This window comes from Hyla sarda, chromosome 1 (genome assembly GCF_029499605.1).
Source record: "Hyla sarda isolate aHylSar1 chromosome 1, aHylSar1.hap1, whole genome shotgun sequence".
Classification (NCBI taxonomy): domain Eukaryota; kingdom Metazoa; phylum Chordata; class Amphibia; order Anura; family Hylidae; genus Hyla; species Hyla sarda.
The window spans coordinates 364511064-364537759 of record NC_079189.1 but is presented as its reverse complement, the minus strand read 5'-3'; the positions used below and the strand labels follow the sequence as shown (position 1 = coordinate 364537759).

General features: G+C 39.5%; 1 protein-coding gene across 2 annotated transcripts in view; it reads left to right on the top strand.

Moving 5' to 3' along the window:
• The window catches only part of APBA1 (amyloid beta precursor protein binding family A member 1), a 179017-nt gene that overhangs the window by 128785 nt on the left and 23536 nt on the right, over nt 1-26696 (top strand). The window contains exons 3-8 of one of the 2 annotated variants that reach the window (XM_056523055.1): nt 8151-8249; nt 12403-12442; nt 14434-14579; nt 17120-17152; nt 21321-21407; nt 25287-25472. In XM_056523055.1, the coding sequence (XP_056379030.1) occupies nt 8151-8249; nt 12403-12442; nt 14434-14579; nt 17120-17152; nt 21321-21407; nt 25287-25472 (591 nt within the window). The remainder of the gene's footprint in view (nt 1-8150; nt 8250-12402; nt 12443-14433; nt 14580-17119; nt 17153-21320; nt 21408-25286; nt 25473-26696) is intronic. The other variant, XM_056523056.1, reaches the window with a different exon arrangement.

Here is a 26696-nt window from a genome sequence, read left to right as displayed (position 1 = left end):
CCTGCATGCTCCTTGGAACAGTCGGTTTTTTATTACTCATCATTTACCCTACAACAGCCCAATGGAAAATTATTGGAACTATCAAGCTGAATATCGAGATGATGATGTAAGTGCTCGATATTCTGTGGACCTATTGTTCTATCCTAGTAAAGGTCATTACAATGTGATGGGTAATAATAGAAAAAGAATGTAATTATGGGGTTTTTGGTAAAAAAATATATATATATCTAGAATGAATAGAATTCCAGAGAACTGAGAAGTTCTGTGTATTACAGTAAACCTGCTCCATGTTTAAAAGGAGTTTGTTATAACAGAAACTTCTAATAAAAAACCTCTGCTGAATTTTAAGATAAAGTTAAAAGAATCTTTGCATATAAATGACTGTTATATAATGTAGGCTTCTTAAATATATATATGACATGTTTTGTAAATTGTTTTTGGTTTGCACTCTCAGTATCAATTTTTTGGTTAATTATTTTATTATGTAATCATCACTTTTTTATGTTTTGTTCAATAGACATTCTTAAAGGGGTATTCCAGGCCAAAACTTTTTTTTATATATCAACTGGCTCCGGAAAGTTAAACAGATTTGTAAATTACTTCTATTAAAAAATCTTAATCCTTCCAATAGTTATTAGCTTCTGAAGTTGAGTTGTTGTTTTCTGTCTAACTGCTCTCTGATGACTCACGTCCCAGGAGCTGTGCAGTTCCTATGGGGATATTCTCCCATCATGCACCAGCTCCCGGCGCGTGACATCATCATTGAGAAGTTAGACAGAAAACTTCAGAAGCTAATAACTATTGGAAGGATTAAGATTTTTTAATAGAAGTAATTTACAAATCTCTGTATCGAAGGGAGCTCGGCACCACTCTCTGTATATGAAAAGGACGGAAAAGGCTAGGACCCTTAATTGCTTCTCCCCTTGCAACTGCTGGAGGTACATACAGGTGCTACCACGCTGATAGACAATGTGAAATTCCAGTAACAAAGATGATCTTGTTACTGTAATTTACAAATCTGTTTAACTTTCCGGAGCCAGTTGATATATATATATAAAGGTTTTGCCTGGAATACCCCTTTAAAGTTAGGTTCACACATTTTTGTGTAGTCAGTCAGATTTAGATCACTTTGTAGGACTTGCCACAAGACTACATTCTCTTGAATTTGTATATTTACTACATAGTCCTTAGTACATTTTGTCAATGTGCCATCAGTGCCTGCCATGAAAAAAAACTTTGAAATACATTGTAAGGGGAGATGGCAACCATTTTTTTTATATATACCTGTAGTCAGGACAAACTGACAAATTCTCGTTCCAATTACTTAGTAATATTAGAAATCTAAAAATGCTCAAAAATGTACCCAATATGGAAACTACGGTAGGCAAGAATGAAATTATCAGTAACTTAAAAATTCTTAACACTTATATAAACATGTAGACGTTTGTAAAGAAACAAAACAAAAAAAAAAAAAACAGATAATATAGTTCATGTTATGTATCAAATACTGGAGCTGTTTATGGCAGCCAGTATTTTCTTTTTCAGACAAGCTGTCATGTTTTGATCTTTATGCAAATCCTCTATTCACTTTAAAGCTCAGTCTAAATACAGTGACCCCTTGACCTACGATGGCCCCGACATACGATCATTTCAACATGCGATGGCCTCTCAGAGGCCATCGCATGTTGAAGGCAGCATTAACATACGATGCTTTTGTATGTCGGGGCCATCGCATAAACGGCTATCCGGCAGCGCAGACTTCTTCAGCTGCCACCGGATAGCCATTTATGGTTCCCCGTGTGCTGCGGCGACGATCACTTACCTGTCCTCGGGGCTCCGGCGCATCCTCTTCGGGATCCCCTGCATCGTCAGCGCTCTCCATCGACGTCATCATGTCGCCATGCACGTCGTCCCGTCATCCAATAGGAGCAGCGTGCATAGCGACGTGATGGCGGCGACGGAGAGCGAGGATGCCGGGGAAGCAGAGGCCTTACCGGAGCGCCGGGGACGCAGCGACAGCATTGGACGGCGACATCCCGGGCAGCGGTGATGAGCGGTGATGGTCTGGAGCGGCGGGGACAGGTGAGTACAACTTCCTCTAACAGTGGTCTACAACCTGCGGACCTCCAGATGTTGCAAAACTACAACACCCAGCATGCCCGGACAGCCAACGGCTGTCCGGGCATGCTGGGTGTTGTAGTTTTGCAACATCTGGAGGTCCGCAGGTTGTAGACCACTTTCCTATACTTTACATTGCACGGATCCCTCAACATACGATGGTTTCAACAAACGATGGTCCGTTTGGAACAGATTACCATCGGATGTTGAGGGACCACTGTATCCTGTGGATGCTGTTCTTTAATATAACTATGAAATCCACTTATGTGTTCAAGCATCTTTGCGGGAACAGATGAAAAGACCTACTTCTATTAAAAAACTGCTAAGAATTTGTTTAGAAATAAAGTGCATAAAATGTACCCAGCTTTCTTTCTCCTGAGACAATAAATATGGTAAAGGCCACATTTGCTGAGTGACAAATAAATGTTGTGACAATGTGACATTGTAACACGTTAGTAGATGACAGCACAGCTGCAACATCCTATGATAGCTCTGCCAGTAGGGAGTAAGCAAAGTTGCAGTGTAGCCTTCATCTATCTTAGGCTTTCACACTATAAAACTCATCCGTTTTAAAGATCCGTCTGTTCCGTTAGGAAAACCCTGAAAATCGTCCGTTAAAACGGTCATTATAAAATCCCATACGGCCGTTAGAAAATCCAGTTATAGTCTATGGGATTTTTACATTATCCATTTTAACCCGTTATAGCCCGTTATTAATAACTGACGTTATTTTGTGATGGGAGAATGAACGAAAGAAATAGTACATGCACTATTTCTTCCATTACTATCTTACATCATAAAATTTATGGTCACTATTTATTCAGTTAATAGGTTCAGAATTTTGTGCTGACCTTTTTTATAATGGTTAAAACACTTATTTCGATTTTAATAGATAACATGCTGGGGCTGACTGTAAGCGTCATTAGTAGGTTAAGTGTAGAGGTCCATAACCTTTTGGCGACAAGTCACTTTCAAATATGAACATGGTGTTAAGCCACACTGAAAAGTAAAATCTTAAGTATTTTAATGCAAACCAACAGTGATATGGTTTTGACCCATAGGGGGAGATTTATCAAAACCAGTGCAGAGGAAAAGTTCCCCAGTTGCCCATAGCAACCAATCAGATCGCTTCTTTCATTTTTAGGAAGGCCTGTGAAAAATGAAAGAAGCGATCTGATTGGTTGCTATGGGCAACTGGGGAACTTTTCCTCTAGACAGGTTTTGATAAATCTCCCCCATAATGCTATGACTTTATTGGTCCCAATGATGCCATTACCGCACAAAAGCTTCTAGAGTTATTAACATTTCGACAGTCACATGATTTAGCTATAGGTGGCTCTCAACCAACTAGTAGGAGAACAAAGCATTAGGCTATGTTCACAAGGTGGAATTTCCGTGTGGAATTCTGCCGAAATTTAGTACACATTGATTTTAATAAAATTCCATAGTCTTATTAAGATCAGTTTTATATTTTGTGGAATTCTCTGGAATACCATTAAAGTTAATGGGGTTTAAATATCGGTGGAATTCTGAGAATGCTGCAATTTTGCCAGAATTCCGCTTTGCTAAACGGATTTTGTGCAAAATTGCGGAAATTCTGCCGTGTTGCATAGTACTAGTTTCAGAAAGCAAGCATAGTAAGAGATAAAACTATGTTTATACAGTGTATAGCAGTGTATCACAAAATAAAGCTCTGACCACTATACAAAAATAAAAAATAAATGAATTAACACATTGGCCCTGATTGACTATTGTAAACCCGACATGTTTTGTCTGGTTGTGCGACAGATTCTGGCGCATTGCAACATATTATGTCTCATTGCGCCAAAATTCTGTCTCCTTGCGACAGAATTCGTTCTCATCGTGCCAGAAATGAAAAAAACATGACCAACCCTCCATTTTACGGAGAAAACTCAAAAAGGGGCGTGGCCGTGTCCCCAACATTTTCACAAGAAAAAAAAACAACATGATTACTAAGGTTTCCACAGAAAATGTGGTGGATTTCAAGTGAGGGAAAACCCTACAGATCAGAGCATGTGTAAAAAAAAAAAAAGCAAAATCTAGGGAAAAGTGCAAAATGCAGGGAAACCTATATAAATAAAGTGGTCAAAAAAATTGTAGGGAATTAAAACCAACAAAGAAAACTACACAACACTCTTAGTAAATCAGGGCCATTATTTTGATCCTATTTAGTTTAACAAAATGGTATTTCGGGGTGGATATTTACTTTAAAGGAGTACTCTTCCCCTAGACATCTTATCCCCTAGATAAGATGTCTGATCACAGGAGGTCTGGCCGCTGGGACCCCCCGCGATCTCTGTCCCAGAGCGACCACATAGACATGAATGGAGGGGGCGTGAAGTTATGACCACAGCAACCCAAAACGACATTCTGAACATACATTTTCACAACACCGGTGTGCCTGGCCAGAGATCCTTTGGATAGGGGGTAAGATGTCCAGGGGTGGAATATCCCTTTTAGATGTTATGGTCTCATTGACATAGTCCTCATTCTCAAACCAGCCTCCAGTTTTTGGAATAATAGTGTTAAATCCATTCCTGCTTGCAATCTCCTATTATATCAGCATTTAGTTTATGGTGTCATTCCAAAACCCAGCTCTTTTTTTAGACTTGGAATCAAGATATATGAAAAGTCTCTTGGAGAAAAAGTACTTGTGTCATGTTTCCAGTGTAGCCTATAAATTGAAACCCTTTCTGCTCTATGCTTTTAAAACAGAATATTGGTGGTAAAGTTGTGGTCAAGAAATGACGTTTCAAAAACTGAGAAATAGATAACTTTGTTCTGGGGTACATATTGTGATTACTCCCTCTTGCAGACAGGTGCGGTTGCAGTATAGAGGCACAGAAACAGGACTTTTCAAATCAAAGTTCAGTGTTTTTTTTCACACTTAGAAAACAGTCTTAAATGCAGATCAAAGAAAAGCGTTCCTTAGGTGTTTGTTCACACCTGAGTCCATGCCATGCGGCATCAAGCAAGTCTTTTCCAAGCCTCCAGGCACTCTGCTCACCAGTTTCCACACTCCACAAGGAAGATCTCAAAACTCAGCTCTCTGGCAGTGTGAGCTGCAACATGCAAATCCCCCTCAGCTGGTGAGGCAGCCTGCCTTTAAGGCCAACAAAAGGTGGCCTGGATTGTGGGGAATTGCACCCACCCTACAGACTTGACCATTCCCAGTAAGAGCCGTCCCAGATTGGCCTTCCAGCCATACAACAGCAGCAGTGTCAGTCTGCATCGCAGCACAGACACAGAATAAATGCCGGCTCTTACTTCACCAAGGCTAGGAGCCTTGGTGACACATACCGACCATCAACCACAATGCCCTTCACCTTCTCACAAAATATATAAATATATATATATATATATATATATATATATATATATATATATTTATATGTATATTTATATCAAGGTTCAGGTGTGCAAGCAACCATACGTTTTTGGCAGGTTCTATGATTATGTTATGTCAATTTTAATACATATACCCTAAAACATTCTTACAAATGTGCCCTGTCCCTGGTGGAATTTTTTTAAGACAAGCAGATAGTTATTCTATTACAATTTTCCAAGAATTACTTTAAAGAAAAACCATGACCTCAGTAAATATACAAAAACTCACTCAGCTGAAGGGAATCTGCCATCATCTATAAGTTGTCAAAAACTAAAACTTCAAGAATATTTGTCAAAAATAAAACCTGGAAAGATTTTGCCCATTACAGCCAATCACAACTCAAAACCAGAAAGTTTGTTATAGATAGATAGATAGATAGATATTAGATAGATTGATATGAGAGATGATAGATATGAGATGGATAGATAGATATGAGAGTAGATAGATATAAGATAAATACATATATATTAGATAGATAAATAGATATGAGGGATGATAGATAGATATTAGATAGATAGATAGATATTAGATAGATTTGAGAGATGACATATAGATATTAGATAGATATTAGATGGATAGATATTAGATGGATGATTAGATAGATAGATAAATTAGTGATAATTCTGGGTCCTTCTAAGTGTGTATCTCACACACCTTGTGACTGCATCCTCAGGACATCTATAAGCACTTAGGCCCAGATTTATCAAATAATGTCTACGGTAGAGCTATTTTCCCACGTTTATTTGGGTGGTGGCTGTGACTAGCGTGGATCTTATTTATCAAGAAGGTTAGGCGTTTTTACTTAATTTTACAAAGCTGCCGGGACATTTTTACTTGCATTTATTGACGCTACAATCAAATTTGATTGCGGTGTCTAAGGGGTTAAAGCCGGGCATCACCGTGATCGGTGATGTCTGGCATTAGAGATGGGTACTGGTGGCAGATAGCACCTGGCTATGACCCACGCTCAGCTCCTGTGCTCGTGTCATAGAAGGGGAGTGGGACGCTGTCACCCACAAGAGGTTAAAGGTTGAATTGTGGAAGGTAGAAATTATTCACACGGCCACTGGTAGGTGGTGTAGCTTTGCGCCTAAAAAAGTACCTTTGCGCACAAAATAGCGACTTTTGACATGGTCAAAAAGTAAAAGTTGTACGGGTAGGCAAAAAGAGTAAAACTGTCTATATCAAAAGGCGCATAAAAGTCTCAAAATATGCTGCTTGTGCCTGAACTGCGCCTAAACATAGACATAAAAATGCTCTAAAAGCAATGATAAATCTCCCCCTTAATATCTCCTGAAGTTGTGTCAGTCTCAGCTCTATTTCATCTGTAAATCTGTCACAAACTGTCAAAACAAAATGTTTTTTAGTGATGTTTAGTATATTGAGACTTATAATCTAAGCTCAGAGGAACAGAATATGGTTGTAAAGTAAATATAACTGCTGGCAGTAGTCATACAAAACAGATGAAGCACATAAACCTAACTTCCAGGCTGCACGCTTTATTTTATATGTAAAACCAAATAAAAGAAATGTAGTATTTTTCTAGAAGAAAAACCTAGCAGTATTGCTGGTTTCTTTCTGCAAAAGGTGACTGTAACAAACCTTGGGTGACCTAGTGACCTCTATATATCTGAGCCACATAGCAATGTAAACAAGCCCATACTGCCGTATATTAGACTTAACTATGCATGAAGCTGTCATGCTCCCTCTGGTGGTGGCTGTGGGCATCAAGGACATAGGGGGAGATTTATCAAAACCTGTGCAGAGGAAAAGTTGACCAGTTGCCCATAGCAACCAATCGGATCACTTCTTTCATTTTCATAGGCCTGTGAAAAAAGAAAAAAGCGATCTGATTGGTTGCTATGGGCAACTGGTCAACTTTTCCTCTGCACAAGTTTTGATCAATCTCCCACAATATCTGTATCAGAACAATAAAGGTTTGATCTTTATAACGATGTATATAGAAATTATTCAGCACAGAATTTTAGACTTAATAACCACACAATTATATAAGGTGGAGATTCACCTTTTACTGACATGGAAAGATTTGCAGCTTTTTCTTTGACGTGTCCCTATAACATGCCAAAAGTTCCAGTGACAGTTCCCATTAAAGGCCATGTAGACATTAGAGGACCAGAGTAATAATGTCTCACTTTAGCCCTATAAGTCACAATATGTCAGAAATGAAAGGAACCATGTACCAAAAAAAAGATCAAGTAGCAATGTGTGGGGTTGGGGGGGGTGTGTTTTTTATATGTGATGAGACACTGAAGAGTATCTAGGATCTGCACAATGGCCATCTCTAGTGCTAGCTCGATTCCATCTTATAGTTTTGTGCCAAAGTAGAGCATAATGAAAATGACCTGAACGGTTCTTACAATTGACCAGAATTGTGGCGCACATCAGACAGATTTTCAGCTAACACCACACAGATTTCTAGCGCATGTTGGACAGAATTCTGACAGATCTAATTGGACAGAATCTAAATGGAAGATTATGTGCTCTGCTTGTATTAGTAATACATTATCAGGCAATCTTTACTTATTTTGATCAATCATTAATTTATTAACATTATTTATTTATTTTTTGTTCCTATTTTTTTTTGTTTTGTTTTACTGTTTAGTCTCCATCTCCTGATTCTTCCACGCAAGGAGCAGAATCCACAAACCGGCAACATCGTCAGAATGCCTGTGATTCAGCAGAGTCCTCTTCTAATAAAGAGGTAGGCTCACTTCCCTACAAAGGTTCCGTTATGTGCCATATTGGTTGTTGTTCTACCTACAGGTATTGTAAGCATCAAATGAATATTTGGTGCGGTATTGCTATTTACTTAAAACCTTCATTTGACTTTGACCTTTTTAGGTCTCTATGCAAATAGGGTAGGCACACTATCCTACCACTGTAGCTCGCTGTGACGGTTAAAATGACTTTTGCTATATCTGTTAATATTGACTATTGGAAATTACAACAGAAATATTTGACCTCCCCGTTCCAAAACCTAATCTGTAACATAATAACATTTATGTTAGTTTTGTCCTAGTACAGATCAAATCAAAACACTGAGAAAGCATTGCTTGTTATTTAAGGGGTACTCCGGTGGAAAACGATTTTTTTCATATCAACTGACTTCCGAAAGTTAAACAGATTTGTAAATTACTTCTATTAAAGATATCTTAATCCCTCCAGTACTTATAAGCTGCTGTATACTACAGAGGAAGTTTGGTTGTTCTTTTCTATCTGACCCCTCTGTCTGTCTCAGGAACTGTCCAGAGCAGGAGAGGTTTGTTATGGGGATTTGCTTCTACTCTGGACAGTTCCTGACATGGACAGGGGTGTCAGCAGAGATCACTGTGGTCAGACTGGAGTATTACAGAGTACTCTGTAGTATACAGCAGCAAATAAGTACTGGAAGGGTTAAGATTTTTTAATTGAAATCATTTACAAGTGTGTTTAACTTTATGGCCCCAGTTGATTTGAAAAAAAAATGTGTTTTCCACCAGAGTACCCCTTTAGTGTCAGTACTCAGTAGCAACACTTCAAAGAGCTGACGCTAAAATATGCATTGTCGGATATGCTATGGTTCTAATGGCGTTTCACTGCACCTTATTTAATTTAGGTCATGTTTGTTCATGTTCATTTATAATAGTGCTACTCTTTTACCCACTAGGAATGTGGTATTGTTATTTTATTGGCTTAAGAAGTATTGAGGAGATATAAAAAAAAAACCTATGCAGAGGGAAAGTTGACCAGTTGCCCATAGCAACTAATCAGATTGTTTTATTTTTTACATTTTTTTTTAAAGGCCTCTGAAATATGAAAGAAGGAATCTGTTTGGTTTATTTTGGGCAACTTCACCACTCTTTCTTTGCACAGGTTTTAGTGAATCTTTTCTTTGTAGCCATCTTTGTAAATACATGAGTCATCCAGGTGGTCCCTAGCGGTGCAGGGAGAAGGCACTATCGACTGCCCTCATGACTTATGGTTCAGGCAGCATAAAAGTGACAGGTTCCCTTTAAAATAAACAGATGTGCACAGTACTCTCATTCTGCATCCTAAAGAGAAGTCTTGCCATTGGTGGCCAGAAAAGTCCTGTCACGAAATTGTCCTCTAAGGGTATGTAGGGTGATTATGTACATTTATGTTACAAAGTGCCAGCACACTGAATAGTAAAGCTTAGCAAAAAACTGGCCAATTTCTTACATTTCTTTCACCACATTTTCAGTGTGTCTTAGACACTTAACAACACTTTTGTGCTATGCTCAGTTAGGGGGTGTGGCTTACAGTAAAGTGAAAAGGGATGTGGCTTAGATGAGCCAAAAAATGTGCTACTTCATGGCAGACTCACATGCAGAGAGTAGACAGTGTAAAGATGTGCCAGTTTCCAGATGCTAGTCACCGTTACAAATCTAGAAAATAGAGATATAGGCCCAGATATATCAAACTGTAAGAGAGAAAATATAGAGGAATTTTCCCCCAGCAACCAATCACAGCTCAGCTTTCACTTTACCAGAGAGGGTTAGCTGAGCTGTGATTGGTTGTTGTGGGTAAATCCCTTTATTTTTTCTCTCACACAGTTTGATACATCTGGGTAATAATCCACTGTAATTTTGGAGGGAATTATTGTGCTCCTCCCAGGAGTGAGTGATCAATATATTTATTTTATAAAACAACTCATTTAGAGCTCATACAGGGTTCTTCGTCAGCCAATGGAACAGCGCCATTATTCCATACAAAGCTTCAGTGGATTATTTCCCTATCCTTTTCTTTTCACACTGACTTGCTCTTGAGGATCCCCGTAGGACGGAGATGCAGCTGCCCCAATGCCTAGTGGATCTCAGGTAAGCAGACTTAATTTAGGAACAGTGGCCCAGATTTATCAAAGAATGTCTACGGTAGAGCTATTTTCCCACGTTTATTTGAGTGGTGGCTATTACTAGCGTGCATCTTATTTATCAAGAAGGTGCAGCAGGATGATGAATTTGCGCAGCTCTGCTGTGGTGGGAAAAGCTCTACCACATACACTTTTTCTAGACGCTTGTGAGGGAGGGAATAAGACACTTTCCCGGGTCCTGAATTTGGCAGGTTAGGTGTTTTTACTTACTTTCACAGAGCTGACAGGACATTTTTACTTACTTTTTAGACACTACAATCAGATTTGATTGCGGTGTCTAAGGGGTTAAAGCCAGGCATCACCGTGATCGGATGGCAGATAGCCCCCGGGACCACCCAGCTATGACCCGCGCTCAGCTCCTGAGCGCGTGTCACAGAAGGGGAGTGGGACGCTGTCCTCCACAAGAGGTTAAAGGTTAAATTGCGGAAGGTAGAAGTGATTCTCACGCCTACTGGTAGGTGGAGCAGCGGTGCGCCTAAAAAAAGTGCCTTTGCGCACAAAATAGCGACTTTTGACAAAAGTTGCAAATGATAAATATGTGACCACTGCATGGTCAAAAAGAAAAAGTTGTACTGGTAGGCAAAAAGAGTAAAACTGTCTATATCAAAAGATGCATAAAAGTCGCTAAATATGCTGCTTGCGCCTGAACTGTGCCAAAACATAGACAAAAAAAAATGCTCTAAAAGCAATGATAAAGCTCCCCCAGTGTTCTTTGCAGGTGGGCTACACTAGAGGCATACCCCTATTTATTGGTTTCTGTAGGAAACAACTGTTCACAATTTGGCACATTAGATTTGTCTAGTTTAAAGAGGGTTATCCAGAAATAGAAAAACAGACATGATTTCTTCCAAAAACAGCACCACTCTTGTCCTCTGGTTGGGTGTGGTTTTGCAGTTCAGTTTCATTGAAGTGAATGGAGCCAAGTTGTAATACCACACACAACCTGAGAACAGGTGTGGTGCTGTTTGTTGTAAATATTAGCTCTGTTTTTCTATTCGTTGATAACCCCTTAAAATTTACAATCTCTGAGAATTACATTTTTTATCACCTCCCCCATGAAGCTGTCAGAGCAGCCATAAGTCTGTCCTTAGACTTTAATAGACCAGGTTCATCCTAGCATCAGCTCACAAGGATAACCATGCAGCTACCTATAAAGCTTCATGCCCCCATGCATGTATTGTATGTGCATACAGAGACAGAATTTTTTTTACTGCATATCTTAAAAAGTTTTAGCTTTTGATGTGACATAATTTAGTTAATAATCCCTTTAAGGGTGCGTTCACACACTATTACTAGCAGCGGGTTTCACACTGCGGGAAATCTGCTGTGAGTTACGCTACCATTGATTTGAATGGGTCCACAGACAGTCTGCAATGGTGTCAATGGTAGTGTACCTACTCGCAGCGGGTTTCCCGCAGGAGGAAACTCGCTGCTAGCTACTAGCGTGCGAGCGCACCCTACGTGTGAAAGCTGTCAGTGTAGAGTATATATCAGCGTATTAATTGTTGAGACTTGGTATACTTACTAACTGTGGTACTTACGGTACTTTGTGTCTTCAATTCGGCCAAGTGTTTTGTTTTCCTCCAAGTTTCATGGAGATTGTAATAAACTCATAAATGATAAAAAAAATTTGCCATACTTTCAGTTTCAGCCCCCGGAATTCCTGTGACCTCCTGACAGTCTTCTAGACAGTAACTTCACGAGGTAGCATGTAGTGTTTGCTAGCATTACCCATAAGTCAACCAGAAGCCTGCAGATACAACCTTGTATTCCCTAGTTACTGAACCATCCCAATAAAACATGTCTGAGCACCATTCCCTAAATAATCACTAATAGTTTGAGAACAATCTAATTTTTCTTAACAAGCGGCAGTCGGACTACTTTTACTGTGCTTTGTGTGACATGCGCATGATGCCATTTGATCTTACATTGCTGTATATATTTTGCTTGAGTTTTACACAAACCTTGTTTGTCTTAATTTCAGTCCAGAAAGAGCCTGGCTTCATTCCCAACCTACGTAGAAGGTAAGAATTAGAATAGATAATAATAATAGCCATAATCAGACATGCCAGTGACGTACATTTGTATCCTATTGTATCACTTTATTGTACATGAAATGTGGACTGAACCAGGGTCATTTTGTTTTGTGTCTTATATGTTATATTGTAGGTATATTCAAACTTTCTGTCAGAGGGTTTTGTAAATCACCACATGTTATTTTAGGCACTGTTGCCCAATTGAAATTGCCTATGAATTGTATGTATTGTAGTCTGTAGCCTGATATCATTCGTGTATTGGCCCATAGCAAATCTTATGCTAAATTTCATTTCTTTGTATAAATTGTATTTTTCTATGAATGTACATTGTTCTTATGGAGGTCCAATTTTCTTTTAGTGAGAATTGAACCTACAGGAGACCTAATGCACAGGGTAGAGGATGTCCAAGATCATGCATACATAGTATTAGTTGCCCACCCAGCTCTGTTATTGGTGGAATTTGAGCATCTGTTAAGGATATGCTTGACCCCAGACATTGGCTACCTTGCAGGTCCCATAAGCATTTTTTTTTACTTTTTTCGTGCTCTCCGTAGTAAGCATTTCAACTAAAGACAACTCTGCAAGTTATCATTTCACCAGCTCTTTCTGCAATACTGTGATCTAACACAGTGTAACAGAAACGACATAGCCACAGGTATATTGGACATACGTACAATGTCCTCTGTTGGAGAATCTGGCCACATATAAACTAGTAAATGAACTGCCATAAGGGGTTTATAGGTAATTTAGCCGATTCTGGACATGCTTACCATTTTTCTCATTTAAAATTTTCCACACGAACTGAAACCCATAAAACAAATAGTGACAGACTTTGCCATCGATAAACCTCATTAAACCAATCTCCATTTGGACAGGTCAGCTGAAATGAATTTACTATTGACTAATAATCAATGTATGTCTCCATCCTTAAGTGGAAAGGCTCTTATCATTTGGCGGATCAGGAAGTATGCGCCACTGTTTTCTGCTTTACCATGTAGCTGAGCAATGTATGTCATGTGATTACTGTTATTTCCAGAGCATACTATTACTTTCAGCTTGGGATGTATTTATCACCACAGGCTTGCTATATCTTTTTGATATAGTAGTGCAGTTTGCAGGAGGTTCTTTATTTTAATAGCGTGGAACAATGACCCTTGGTCTATTGAGTGATGGCTGCTGCTGAATTAGTTTTCCTTTCTACTGTATAAAAAGCAGTATTAAAATTGTATTATAGGTGTTTAAATAGGTGAACCCATCAGGGGTTAGGTCATGACAGGGCACATGTTGTATGTTCCAATCTGAGAGAATAGGTTGACACATCATTTTTTGGTGACATTCTATAGATGCCCTGCTCCCTATGGGCTCACAGTCCTACATCTTTATATCATACACAACTAAACACAATTTATTAGGTAGCCTTAAAGCTTCACTGTCATTTGAAAAACTTTTTACATATAGTCCAGTCATATCAAAAGTTTCGATCGCACCTGGTCTTAGTGCTAAGACCCGCTGCGTTCACAAGTTGTAACACGCTTACTCCCCGGCTGTCTATAAAATCTGATCCTTTCACTGCATAAATCCCTGCTCTGCCGAGCACTCACAGGATTATAACTCGCGATTGCAGTGGGCCTCAGGAGTGAAACCCACACCCTCAACTGGTAATACCCAGTTGGCCATTCAGTCATACATTTTGAGAAAGAATAACCAAGGAATGGCACAACAGAGAGGTATAGGAAATATGTTTTAGAATTGTTATTTCGTTGGGAATACATGTTTAGACTTTAATTAAAAAGACGTTAGAAACTGTTTGTATAACATTATTGGCAGATTATCATGAAAGAAGAACACTTTTATGTGGTATATGCAAGTTCTTATAGCATGACTAGTGTAGCTTACTTATCAGTGACAACTGGGAAGATAGAAATAAACATATTTGCTTAGATTTAATGCCAGATTTAAATGTCTATATTTTCTCCTAGTCCCTGGACCTTGTGATCCTGAAGATTTAATTGATGGCATAATATTTGCTGCCAACTACCTGGGCTCTACTCAGCTACTGTCTGACAAAACCCCATCTAAGAATGTGCGCATGATGCAAGCACAAGAAGCAGTTAGTCGGATTAAGGTAAGGGGTTAATGTCTTGTCACTTTTTATTTACAGATTGTTCTGTTATTGCCCAATTATCTGTTGTATTACCTTTTTTTTATCAATCTTACTGCATTCTAAGTAGGAAACATGAATAATGATATGAATCAATTGTAGAACTTGCACCAAACTTTTTTCAGCAATCCCGCCCAAGTGATCCTCCTATTGTTCGATCCTATCCTTTTTTTTTATCTTGCAATACAATTTGTGCATAATATATACAGAATTTCAGACATCTGAGAGAGATCTGGCTTTGCTAGTGGAGGTTAGCTTCTCATGACTGGTCAGAGATTTCATGGGACTTCCTGCAAATACGTCTCCTGGTCGCTCTAGTCTCAGGGCAAGTCTCATACTGTGAAGTTGCAGAGAATTATAGACAGATATCCTGCCACCGGAACCGCCATCAGAGGTATGCTTTTTTTTTTACCCCTTCCACTTGGCAAAACCTGACTTTTTCTGTAAGGCAAGAGGCTGCAGCAGGTGCCCTCACGTGCCTGCTATATCTGACCAGTCAAGGTAAGTTATTCTCCACTACCAAAGTGAAATCTCTCTCAGATATCTGTAATGTGAAAATGGGATAGTAACACCTGATTTTTTTTTCATAGGCTTGTTTTGGAAGCATGCAAAATATCTTATAGACTGAGACTACTTTAGTATTCCTTTAAGGGAGTTAACTACCCTTTGTTGCTTCTATCTTATAGGAGATCTCCGGCAAAAATTTACTTATCACCTAGCCACGGTATAGAGGATAAGTAGCTGGGGATCCTACCGCTGGGAACCCCTGCGATCTTTGGGACAGGACCCAGCGCTCTGTAAGGAGTGCTGCAGCCGGCACGCGCTACATTCATTTCTATGGGAACGACGAAAAGAGAACAGCACTTGGGCATCATCGGCGCCCCCATAAAAATGAATGGAGTGCGGTACCGGTAGACAACACATGCTCCTCACTGAGAGAGCCATGGTCCCATCCCAGAGATTGCAGGGAGCCCAAGCGGTTGGACCCCCCCATGATCTGCTACTTATCCCCTAAGGGATAAGTAAATCTTCACCGGAGTTCTCCTTTAAGGTGCCTATACACATCAGAGAAAAGTGAACAATTTCAACCAAAACCACTGTTTATCAAGTGTATTTAACAATGAACAACAATTTTAGCCAACTAAAGGTAGACTGTTATCATGCATGAAAGAGTAGACCCTGTTTGAAAGTTTCAGGCAATAATTGCACGAAAGATCTTTTGGGTTCATGAACTCCTGAATGATCTTTTGGTAAAGAATATTCCCAGAAAGTTCTCATAAAGATTGTTAGTCCTTTGCCCAGGGTCATTGATCATGTATGACCAACGTAGACAACTGGTAACTGGTATTAGATATTCTTTTAACAGTTGTTTAACTATCAATCTACTTCTCTTTAATGTGTACAGACACCTTTAGATTTAAGCTGTGGATTTATACTATTTGTAATATATTGTTTATCTCTATTGGTCAAGTGGCAATGTATTATGTCACATTATTGCTTATGGCATTGGTTAGTCTGCAGATCTTCGCTTTTGGACTGGCCCTCATTTGGTTTAACCATACAGCTTTTTTGATGAATGCAGCTTTGTGAACAAAGCAGATGGGTATAAATTATTTTAACAGTTACCTGAAGCATACATAAAGTATACCTCTGGTGATGGTCCCTGTGCCAGGATATCTGTTTTATATTACTGGAAACATAGACTTGCATGTGACTTCCAGCAAATATACTTCCTGATTGCCTTAATCTTGGGGGCAAGTCTTGGGCTCTGAAGTTGCAGAGAAGTCCTGCCGCTGGGATCATCATTCGAGGTACGCTTTTAAGGAGGGTTGTAACATCCCAGTCAGTGGTGACATATCGCTAGGATATGACACCAATATGTGGTCAGTGGGGTTACAATTTCTGTGACCTTTGGTGACCACTAGAATAAATTGTCAGCTATTTGGAGCTGAGTGGAAACTTAGAGGTAGGATTCTTTTCTAATGCCAGATTCTGTTCTGCTGGTTGACAGAGGTCACATAGGACACAATGATGCCCACTGGGCATTAGTGGTATATAATTTGGTGATATGCTACTGTTGAGATAATATTCCTTTCATTGATGAAGGGTTACATTCCCTACATCTTCATCATTTTTACAATGCTACATCCATATTTTAATATGAGTTGTCTCCATTACCTTTAAGTTCATGTTTCATACAGGCCAGTTTTCTTTTTTTCTATGGATTTGGAAGATTTAAGGCATCTGTGTTTTATTTACTACACGTAATAAATGCCAAATAGATGCAATTAAAGATGCAAAGACACAACTGTGAAGTGACGTAAAAATCCGCACTATAGCAATATTTTTCATTCCATCAAAATGCACCATAGCTAATAATGCTATCCTCTTGAGTTCTGTCTTATCATGTCAGTAGTCGCCCACTATATTCCCCCGACTAGAGGTAGTATCTGTAACCAATTCTCTAACCATATTCCTGTCTCTGTTTATTTCATGCTAAGCAGATGGCCCAGAAATTAGCCAAAAGCAGGAAGAAGGTGCAGTACAATTTCATCACTTTGTTGTTATGCTTGTTATTTTATTATTATTATTTTTTTTTTTTAGTTTGCATTTTCTTATCTTGATATTTCATCTTTTCTGTAAAAACTATCCTCCTATTTAAGTCTACATGAACTTTTCATTACTTCAAATACAACCATTTAACCATTAGCCATTAAGTCATTCATATCTGTTATGGTCATACATACGGTACTTTTGTTTTTCTAAAATTAGAATTCCTGTATACTGAAATGGGAAGAGGTTGTACTCTTCCTTAATTGTGATATATATGTTGGTATACAGACCACTGAATACACTATATTGATTAAACATCAAACTTTAATTTGTTTTATTTATAAGGGTGTTCACAAAGTGTTTTTAGTTGTTGAACACTATTTTAGAGTTCACAGCTTGGCAATGTGTTAAGTAACATTGCTTTGCTTTTCTTGCACTGATCTTGATATACATTACATTCGGAAAGTTTTCAGACCTTTTCACCTTTTTTACATTTTGTTATGTTGCCGACTATGTTATCAAGGGGTATTGAGGGCAGAATGACATAGCGATATAGTGAAAACAGAATGTTAGAAATCTTTGCTAATTTAATGAAACGGACAATGTAAAATATTACAGACCTATAGTCTGTTCTTAGCTGAACTACCTTTGGCAGAGATTAAAGCCTCCAGTCTTCTTGGGTATAATGACACAAGGTTTGCACACCTAGATTTGGGGATTTTTTGCTATTCTTCTCTGCAGAGCCTCGCAGGCTCTATCAGGTTGGATGATGACCAACAGTGGAAGCCATTTTTAGGTCTCTTTAGGTCAGAGATATTTGATTGAGTTTAAGTCGAAGCTCTGGCGTGGCCACCTAAAGACATTCACAGAGTTGTCCCTAAGCCCCTCCTATGTTATCTTGGCTGTGTGCTCAGGGTCACAGGGGGAGATTTATTAAAACTTGGGCAGACAAAAAGTTGACCAGTTGCCCATAGCAACCAATCGGATTGGTTCTTTCATTTTTGAAAAGGTCTCTGAAAAGTAAATGAAGCGATCTGATTGGTTGCTATGGCCAACTGTTCAACTTTTCATCTACATGTCTTTATGAATCTCCCCCATTGTCTTTTACCCAGTCTGAAGTACACAGCACTCTGTATTCAGTTTTTATTAAGAATATCTCTGTACATTGCTTCATTCAGCTTTCCCTCAAAGCTGACTACTCTGCCTGTTCCAGCTGCTAACAAACACCCCCATAGTGTGATTCTGCCACCACCATGCTTCACTATAAGGATGTATTGAGCAAGTGTTGAGCAGTACCTGGTTTTCTCCAGTCATGGTGCTTAGAATTGGTTTCATCAGACTTCATCAGAGAATCCTGTTTCTCATAGTCTGAGAGTCCTTAAAGGCTCTATTTTGCATGTGTCTTTTGCTGAGGAGAATCTTCTTTCTTGCCACTCTGCCATAAAGTCCAGATTGCTGGAGGGAAGCAGTGATGGTGGACCTTCCAGAAGTTTCCTATCTGCACACAGAATCCTTGGATCTCAGCCAGAGTGACCTTTGGTCACCTCTCTTACCAAGGCCCCTCTACTTCAATCACTTAATAGGTAGGATGGCCAGCTCTAGGAAGAGAACTTTCAGTTCAGCAGACTTTTTTGTACCATTCTCCATTTATGTGGCTCCACATATATTTGGCTCTGAGCTCTACATGTGTTTTTCCGCCTCATGCCTTATTTTTCTCTCTAATATGCATTGTTATGCATTACATAGACAGGGCTGTGCCTTTCCAAATCTTGTCCAGTCAATGGAATTTACCACAGGTGACTCCAATCAAAGTTTCAAAACATCTCCGAGATGATCAAGAGGAATGGGAGGAGCCCCACAGCAAAATTTCAAGTGTCAGAGCAAAGGGTCTAAATAGTTATGTCCATGCAAATATGAGTTTTTTTTTTATATTTGCAAAAACTTCTAAAATTCTATTTTCATTGTGTTTGACCACAGTGCTCTCTGCTGCCACCTCTGTATGTGTCAGGAACTGTTCAGAGCAGGAGAGGTTTGCTTTGGGGATTATTTGGTCATGCTCTAGACAGTTTCTGACATGGACAGAGATGGCAGCAGAGAGCACTGTGGTCAGACTGGAAAGAACTACACAACTTCCTCTGGAGCATACAGCAGCTGATAAGTACAGGAAGACTCAATATTTTTAGATATAAGTAATTTACAAATATGTGTATCTGTCTGGCACCAGCTGATTTGAAAAAAAATTTCATCCCGGAGTACCTCTTTAAGTGCAGAATTGTGGGGAAGCTTTTTTTTTTTATTTTAGCACAAGGCTGCAACATAAAAAGTGAAAGGGTCTGAAAACTTTCCAAATGCATGTTATGTCGACCCGAAACTGCATCCAGAATTATGCTGGCCTCTTCTTTATAACATGGACCTTAAAACTCCCAGGAAACAACTGCTGGTTCAATGTCTTCACAGAGCCTAATGCACTTATTTACATTTTGGGAGGTTTGTTCCAATATATACTGTGTATATATATATATATATATATATATATATACAGTATATATGTATAAAATACACTGTTAATGTTAATGGTGTGTCTGTCAGAAGCAAGTAAAATTCTCTATACCAATCTGGATGAGTGCAAGTTGAAAGCAATGTCTTTGCAAAATATAACAAAAAGCTGTTATAGTTTTTTTCTACACCCAAATGAATGTAAAAAATGTGGCTGTAAAACCCGCAACAGAAATAGAGGAAAATGGTTGAAAACACACAGATTTTTTTTGAGCCATACAATTGTTGCTCAGAAAATGGTGTGTGAACATAGTCTAACCATTTCTTGTTCAAATCCTTTATTTAGCATTTTCAACAAACATTTGCAGGAATATAAAAAAAAGTAAATGAATCACCAGTCAATATAAACACTGTACTATTGCTAAGTTACTAATTGGTAGCCATTATAGCTTCTATAGGGATGGTCACCCATTTTACTAGAATCTGGAATAAATCTGCCTGGTTACACATTGCTGGTGAAAAGGAGACCGATGCGGGGTCTCGGACTGCTATACTTACCTGCAGTCCGGAGCTCCGCTCCATCCGAAGGTCCCCTTCTTCCAGCACTGACTTGCACTTTGAGGCGGGCCCACCAGCTAGATTTAAATATTCATAAGCGCCGGTTACGTGAGGGCTCAGTAGGCACGAGTGCTCACATGACCAGCGCATCGGTCTCCTGTTCACCCACACTATAACCCGGTGTATTGGGTTATAGTGCAAGTGAACTGGTGACCGTGGAGGTGGATAGTCTCCTTACCAGGTATAAAGTATTTCATAGAAGTACACATTTCATACGCAGTTCAGGGCCTGGATTTTACACCCTTCATATACATGGTTGTGGTTTGTGTGCATTAGTAAGCCAGTTATCAGAACAGCGGTACACATGACCTATGTCTCTTTTGGACAGGACATGTATTTGTTGCGAAAAAATCTGATTATTTCTTTGCTTGCTGGTGGTATCAGTGGAATAAGAAGCCAATAAAATGCTATTGTTTTGCATACTAAAGAGGCTGTTTTTATGAAAAATGACTGTGGTGCAGCATTGAGCACAACAATCATTGTTCTAACCTACTTTCATTTTAAATTTAGTGCCCAAATACCTTAGTGGAGGCGTCATTGTCCCTGCTTCCCATAGATGAATTTTTTTAATATAGTTTTATTTTATATATAGTTTTTTTTTTTATATATTACCATCACGCCCCCTCCCATGGACATGAATGGGAGGGGCATCGCGTGCAATCACAAGGGGGCATGGCACGATGACGCCTTTCTGAGACTGGAGCAGCACCTGGCACAGAGTGCTGGGTGCTGCACAGAGATTGCGGGGGGTCCCAGCAGTTGGGATCAGACATCCTATCCCCTATCCTTTGCATAGGGGATAAGATGTCAATGGGCAAAATATCCCTTTAAAGATTGGGAAACGAGATATATTTAGATGCATATGAAAATAAATTCATAGTAACTTGGTAAAGTAAGGTACAAATTGGTTTATTTCTCTTTTGTGTGTCTGCTGTTCTGATGGACTGTGCACTGTGTATTCAGTCTTGTCATCTCTGTATGTCATCTTTGGATATGTGAGTGGATTTGTCTTCACTTTTTAACTTGCTGTTTTTGTAGGCTGCAGAAGGAGAAGCACAACCCATGACTGAAGTGGACTTATTTATTTCTACTCAAAGAATAAAAGTATTGAATGCGGATACACAGGTAATAAGGAAATGTGTAAAAAAGGATATGTTTTTAAATAATGAGATGTCTTTGTTATATATATCTATGGCGAGTACAATAATCTTAAAACAGTAAACATACTACTAAAAATGTGGAGTCCCCCCCCCAAAAAAAATATCTGTGAGGTGCCTATTTAAAGTGGCTTTGGCACATATACTATGCTGCCTTATACCCTGCTCAAATTATAGGAAATTAGCAAGACACCCCCAATAAAGGAGTGGTTCTGCAGGTGGTGACAACAGACCACTTCTCAGTTCCAATTCTTCCTGGTTGATGTTTTGGTCACCTTTGAATGCTGGCGGTGCTTTCACTCTAGTAGTGGCATGAGACGGAGTCTACAACCCACACAAGTGGCTCAGGTAGTGCAGCTCATCCAGGATGGCACATCAATGCGAACTGTGGCAAGAAGATTTGCTGTGTCTGTCAAAGTAGTGTCCAGAGCATGGAGGCGCTACCAGGAGACAGGCCAGTACATCCGGAGACGTGGAGGAGGCCTTAGGAGGGCAACAACAAAGCAGCAGGACCGCTACCTCCACCTTTGTGCCCTGGAAAATTACCTCCAGCAGGCCACAAATGTGCATGTGTCTTCTCAAACAATCAGAAACAGACTCCATGAGGGTGGTTTGAGGGCCAAACGTTTGGCATTTGCCAGAGAACACCAAGATTGACAAATTCGCCACTGGCTCCCTGTGCTCTTCACAGATGATAGCAGGTTAACACTGAGCACATGTGACAGAGTCTGGAGACGCTGTGAAAAACGTTCTGCTGCCTGCAACAACCACCAGCATGACCGGTTTGGTGGTGGGTCAGTAATGGTGTGGGGTGGCATTTCTTTGGGGGGCCGCACAGCCCTCCATGTGCTTTCCAGAGGTAGCCTGACTGCCATTAGGTACCGAGATGAGATCCTCAGATCCCTTGTGAGACCATATACTGGTGCAGTTGGCCCTAGGTTCCTCTTAATGCAAGACAATGCTAGACTTCATGTGGCTGGAGTGTGTCAGCAGTTCCTGTAAGAGGAAGGCATTGATGCTATGGACTGGCCCGTCCGTTCCCCAGATCTGAATCTGATTGAGCACATCGGGGACATCATATCTCGCTCCATCCACCAACGTAATGTTGCACCACGTCCAGAAGTTGGCGGATGCTTTAGTCCACCTCATTAGGAGCATGCCCAGGCATTGTAGGGGGTCATACGGGCACATGGAGGTCACACACACTACTGAGCCTCATTAGGACATTACATAAAGTTGGATCAGCCTGTAGTGTGATTTTCCACTTTGATTTTGAATGTGACTCTATATCCTGACCTCCATGGGTTGATAAATTTGATTTCCATTGATAATTTTTGTGTGATTTTGTTGTCAGCACATTCAACTATGTAAAGACGAAATTATTTCATGCGATTAGTTCATCATTCAGATCTAGGATATGTTATCTTAGTGTTCCCTTTATTTCTTTGAGCAGTTTATTTGATTTTGATATACAAAAAGAAGGTTGCAGCAGCACTCTATCATCCCAAGAGTAAAATTGAGGCTCTTAGGGCTCTTTATAATCAAACTTGACCCTCAGTTCAAATGGGACCCTAACACACTCACTCTACTCGCTCTGTTGGGCATAAGGCCTCTAATTGAGTGCATATAGGAACCACAATCAGTTTAAAATCCTCCAAGTGGAGAGGTTTTTCATTTTAACATTTATGTTGGACTGCCTTTAAAAAAAAATATATAACTATTAATTAAAAAAAAAAATTAACTTTTATGCTTAGTGACCCATTTACTGTTATATGCAGCTCTCATATATGGTACCTAAAAGATCTACATTTAAATAAAATAAAATATACAAAGTACATGCAGCATGGTGGCTTTATAACATATTCTGCTGCAATTGCATGATCAGCTTTTCCTAATATATTCACATCTGTCCTCTGAATCTCCCTTTGTATAAGACCAGGGAATAGGAAGATATCAGGAATTCCTATTCCTGCCAGCCAGTCTCTGTCAGCATGTCTTCCTGTCAGCGGGTACAAAGTAAAAATGATAGGAAAAAATGTACATGCTTTTATTCACCCCATGTCTTCTGCCTATACTTACTGAGTTTTAAGTGTAACTCCATATAAACATATAATGCAATCCTTATAAAGGAAATGCCAAAATGTCCTAACAAAGATATTTTAGAAATGGAAAAAATAACTCCAATCACAGTTAATTTCTCCGTCTGTATTGCCTAAAGTTGGTCAGACATATGTATTAGCCCTTGGCAGAATGCTCATTCGTCCATCAGCTATTGCATGCTAGCAGTTATATTTCTTTCAATGGAGAATGGAATATAGGCTGCCAGAAAGAAACTAAGAGTATATGTCTACCAGACATTTATGGGACTGTTATGGTAATACCCCATGTACCCCACCAGGCCCTTCGTCCATCTGTGAGCTTCACCTTCATACAAAGAAAGACACAACACACAACTCAGTCTACTCCATATTAGCAGCCTCAGCCCCCACTTGACTACTGCCCATGCCTTTTATTTATGCCCACAGTGGTATGCCAACCAATGGGATGATGGTACATGACATGATGTGTTTCCATTTACAATACAGCAGAGTAAGCAGTTTAGACAAAACCATCTAAGGACAGACAATATATGTATAGCATCTTCTCTTCTGGGAAGTGCAAACACAGCTTATTGGGTAATGGCTCAATACAACAACTATGCAACAGACAACTCTGGAACTCAGACTATTGGAGAAATAATGTATTAGCTCTTCTTTTCTCTGGGTGGTATTACACAACACAGAGGCCATGGTGTATTTATATAGTGAATTATGTTTAAACTTGAATATACATAATTACCATGTCAGGAAATTGTTCCCAACCCCTAAGAAATTAAGCCATTTGATTCAGGTACGAAAGTATGTTTCTGTACATCATAAACCAGAGCAATTAAGTTTTCTATTCTATGGCTAATCGGAAACCTTTCCATAAATGCGCTAAAGAGAAAACATCCTGATGGGTTAGCTAATTATTATGTCTAGCAATGGTCAGCTAACCCATCAGGACACCAGGTTGCTGCTGACTTATCCCTCTGACATAGTGGTGAAATGAGATGTAAATTCAGCCCTATCTCCAGCTATATTAATGTAACGTAATCAAGACATGTTGAAATTCAACATGCTAATCTATCATTCCGCCAACTTGTGCCATCAGGAGGCACCATACACATGAGATTTACTGACTGCACCCAAGTAGGACCTTCTGGTGACTTTATATGTATGGTCAGCTTACGTGTAAAATTCTGGGCTATTCATAAATACTGCAGTTGAATCAGTAGTAAGCAGAAATACAGAGAAATTTCAGGCTATAACTAATATTTTAACCCTTTGTAATTATTCAGAGCTGCAGAATTATCAGCACATTGCTGGAACATAAATGTCTTCTTGTTTTATGTAGTTACTGTATTTATGGTATTTGTGGAGTGTACACTACTGTCTGATTCTCTAATGGAACAATATAATATGTACAGTGTATCATTCTGTTTCATCTACTGAATATTTGGAAGCAGCCTTCCTTGGGTATTTGACACTTCTCATTAGTAATCCTGGAGGACAGGCTTGGTTTTCTGGTCTGTTAACTGTTCAGATAAGTATTTGCCAATGTTTTTTACTGCAGAAAACTAGGTCTTCACATGCCTTGTAGCTGGGTATAAGAGATTGTCATCTTTGACATTGATAGCAAGAATGTAAACTGCTCTGGTCTCTGTGTATCTCAGCCCTGGACTCTCCCTGTAAATCAGTAGTCTCAGGAGGCAGAGTCTATGACTAGCCAGGACTCATCTTAAATCTCTACTCTTTGCACCATGCAGGAGACCATGATGGATCACCCTTTGAGGACTATATCATATATTGCTGATATTGGAAATATTGTAGTCCTGATGGCACGCAGGCGAATGCCACGAAGCAATTCTCAGGATAATGTGGAGGCTTCCCACCCATCCCAAGATGGAAAAAGACAGTACAAGATGATCTGCCATGTATTTGAGTCAGAAGATGTAAGTACCATGTCACCTGTTGCTACACCAAATTAAGCCTACTCCCAATGTTAACCATTCCTTATTTTATCAGGTGCCAGAAACTAACAATGCGTAAGAATAGAGTTATAAATTTGTTTGTAGTACTGAGCAGCAATGCATGAATTGTCTGTAATACCATACGTTGCAGTGTATTTTAATACTGTTAACATATACTTATACATTACTGATGCACTGTACTAATAATAATATTATTCTAAATGTTAAATAGGGCAGGGCAGTACTGTGTCTTTATTGGCTAACCAGACAAATTATACATATATATTTTTCTGATTAGCCATCAAGGGTACCACTCTTAAATTACTTTAATTCGGTCTTTTTTTACACTAACATATTTACTATCACATGGAAGTCATTAAAATAAGACTAAGAATATGTAGTGGACATACATTGTATCTTTATTAAATTATTACCATCAATGACCCTACATACTGCCCCTGAATTTCCCTTAGCAAGTGTTGCTTTGCCCTAAAAAAGGCGGTCCCGCTCTAAAACCTGTCCCTGATGGACCCTGTTATACCCTAGAACCTCCCTTCCCGTTTCATCCGCCTGTATCGGTGGAGTCCTCATGGGACTGATCATGGGTAAAATACAAAAAGTAACCAAATAATTAAAGATAAATAAAAAACCAAAGTATTTACAAAAATGTCTCAAATGTATACCCAATGAACATAGGGTGCAAAGCATATACTACTAGATGGCATAATATAAATATCCAGATTACATATCTATTGCAGAGATGTTGTCATGTTTAGCGCTCTGGCCGCGCACGCTGGCCGTGAGCGCATGGCCCCGCCTGCTGCTTCCGTCGGCGGGGCTGGGATTCGCGTAGCGGGACATGCCCGCATGCGAATCCCAGCCCGTCACTCACCACTTGCTCCTACTGCACTCTCCTCGGCTTCTGTGCTCCGGTGGTGGGGGCACCGTTCCTTAGGGTGCAACGGAGCTTTGAAATTTAAAGGGCCAGTACGCACATTAATTAAGTAACACCTGTGCTCACATAATAAATTCCTCCAACTCCCACACTTCCCTGCCGGATCTTTGTTGCCCTAGTGCTTAAGAGAAATCGTTCAAGTATTACCTTGCCATGTATCGTACCCTTGTTCTGTGACCTGACCTTGCTCCTTTACCGCCTGCATTACTGACCACCTGCTACATCCCTGATTTCACTACTGTGCCCCCTGC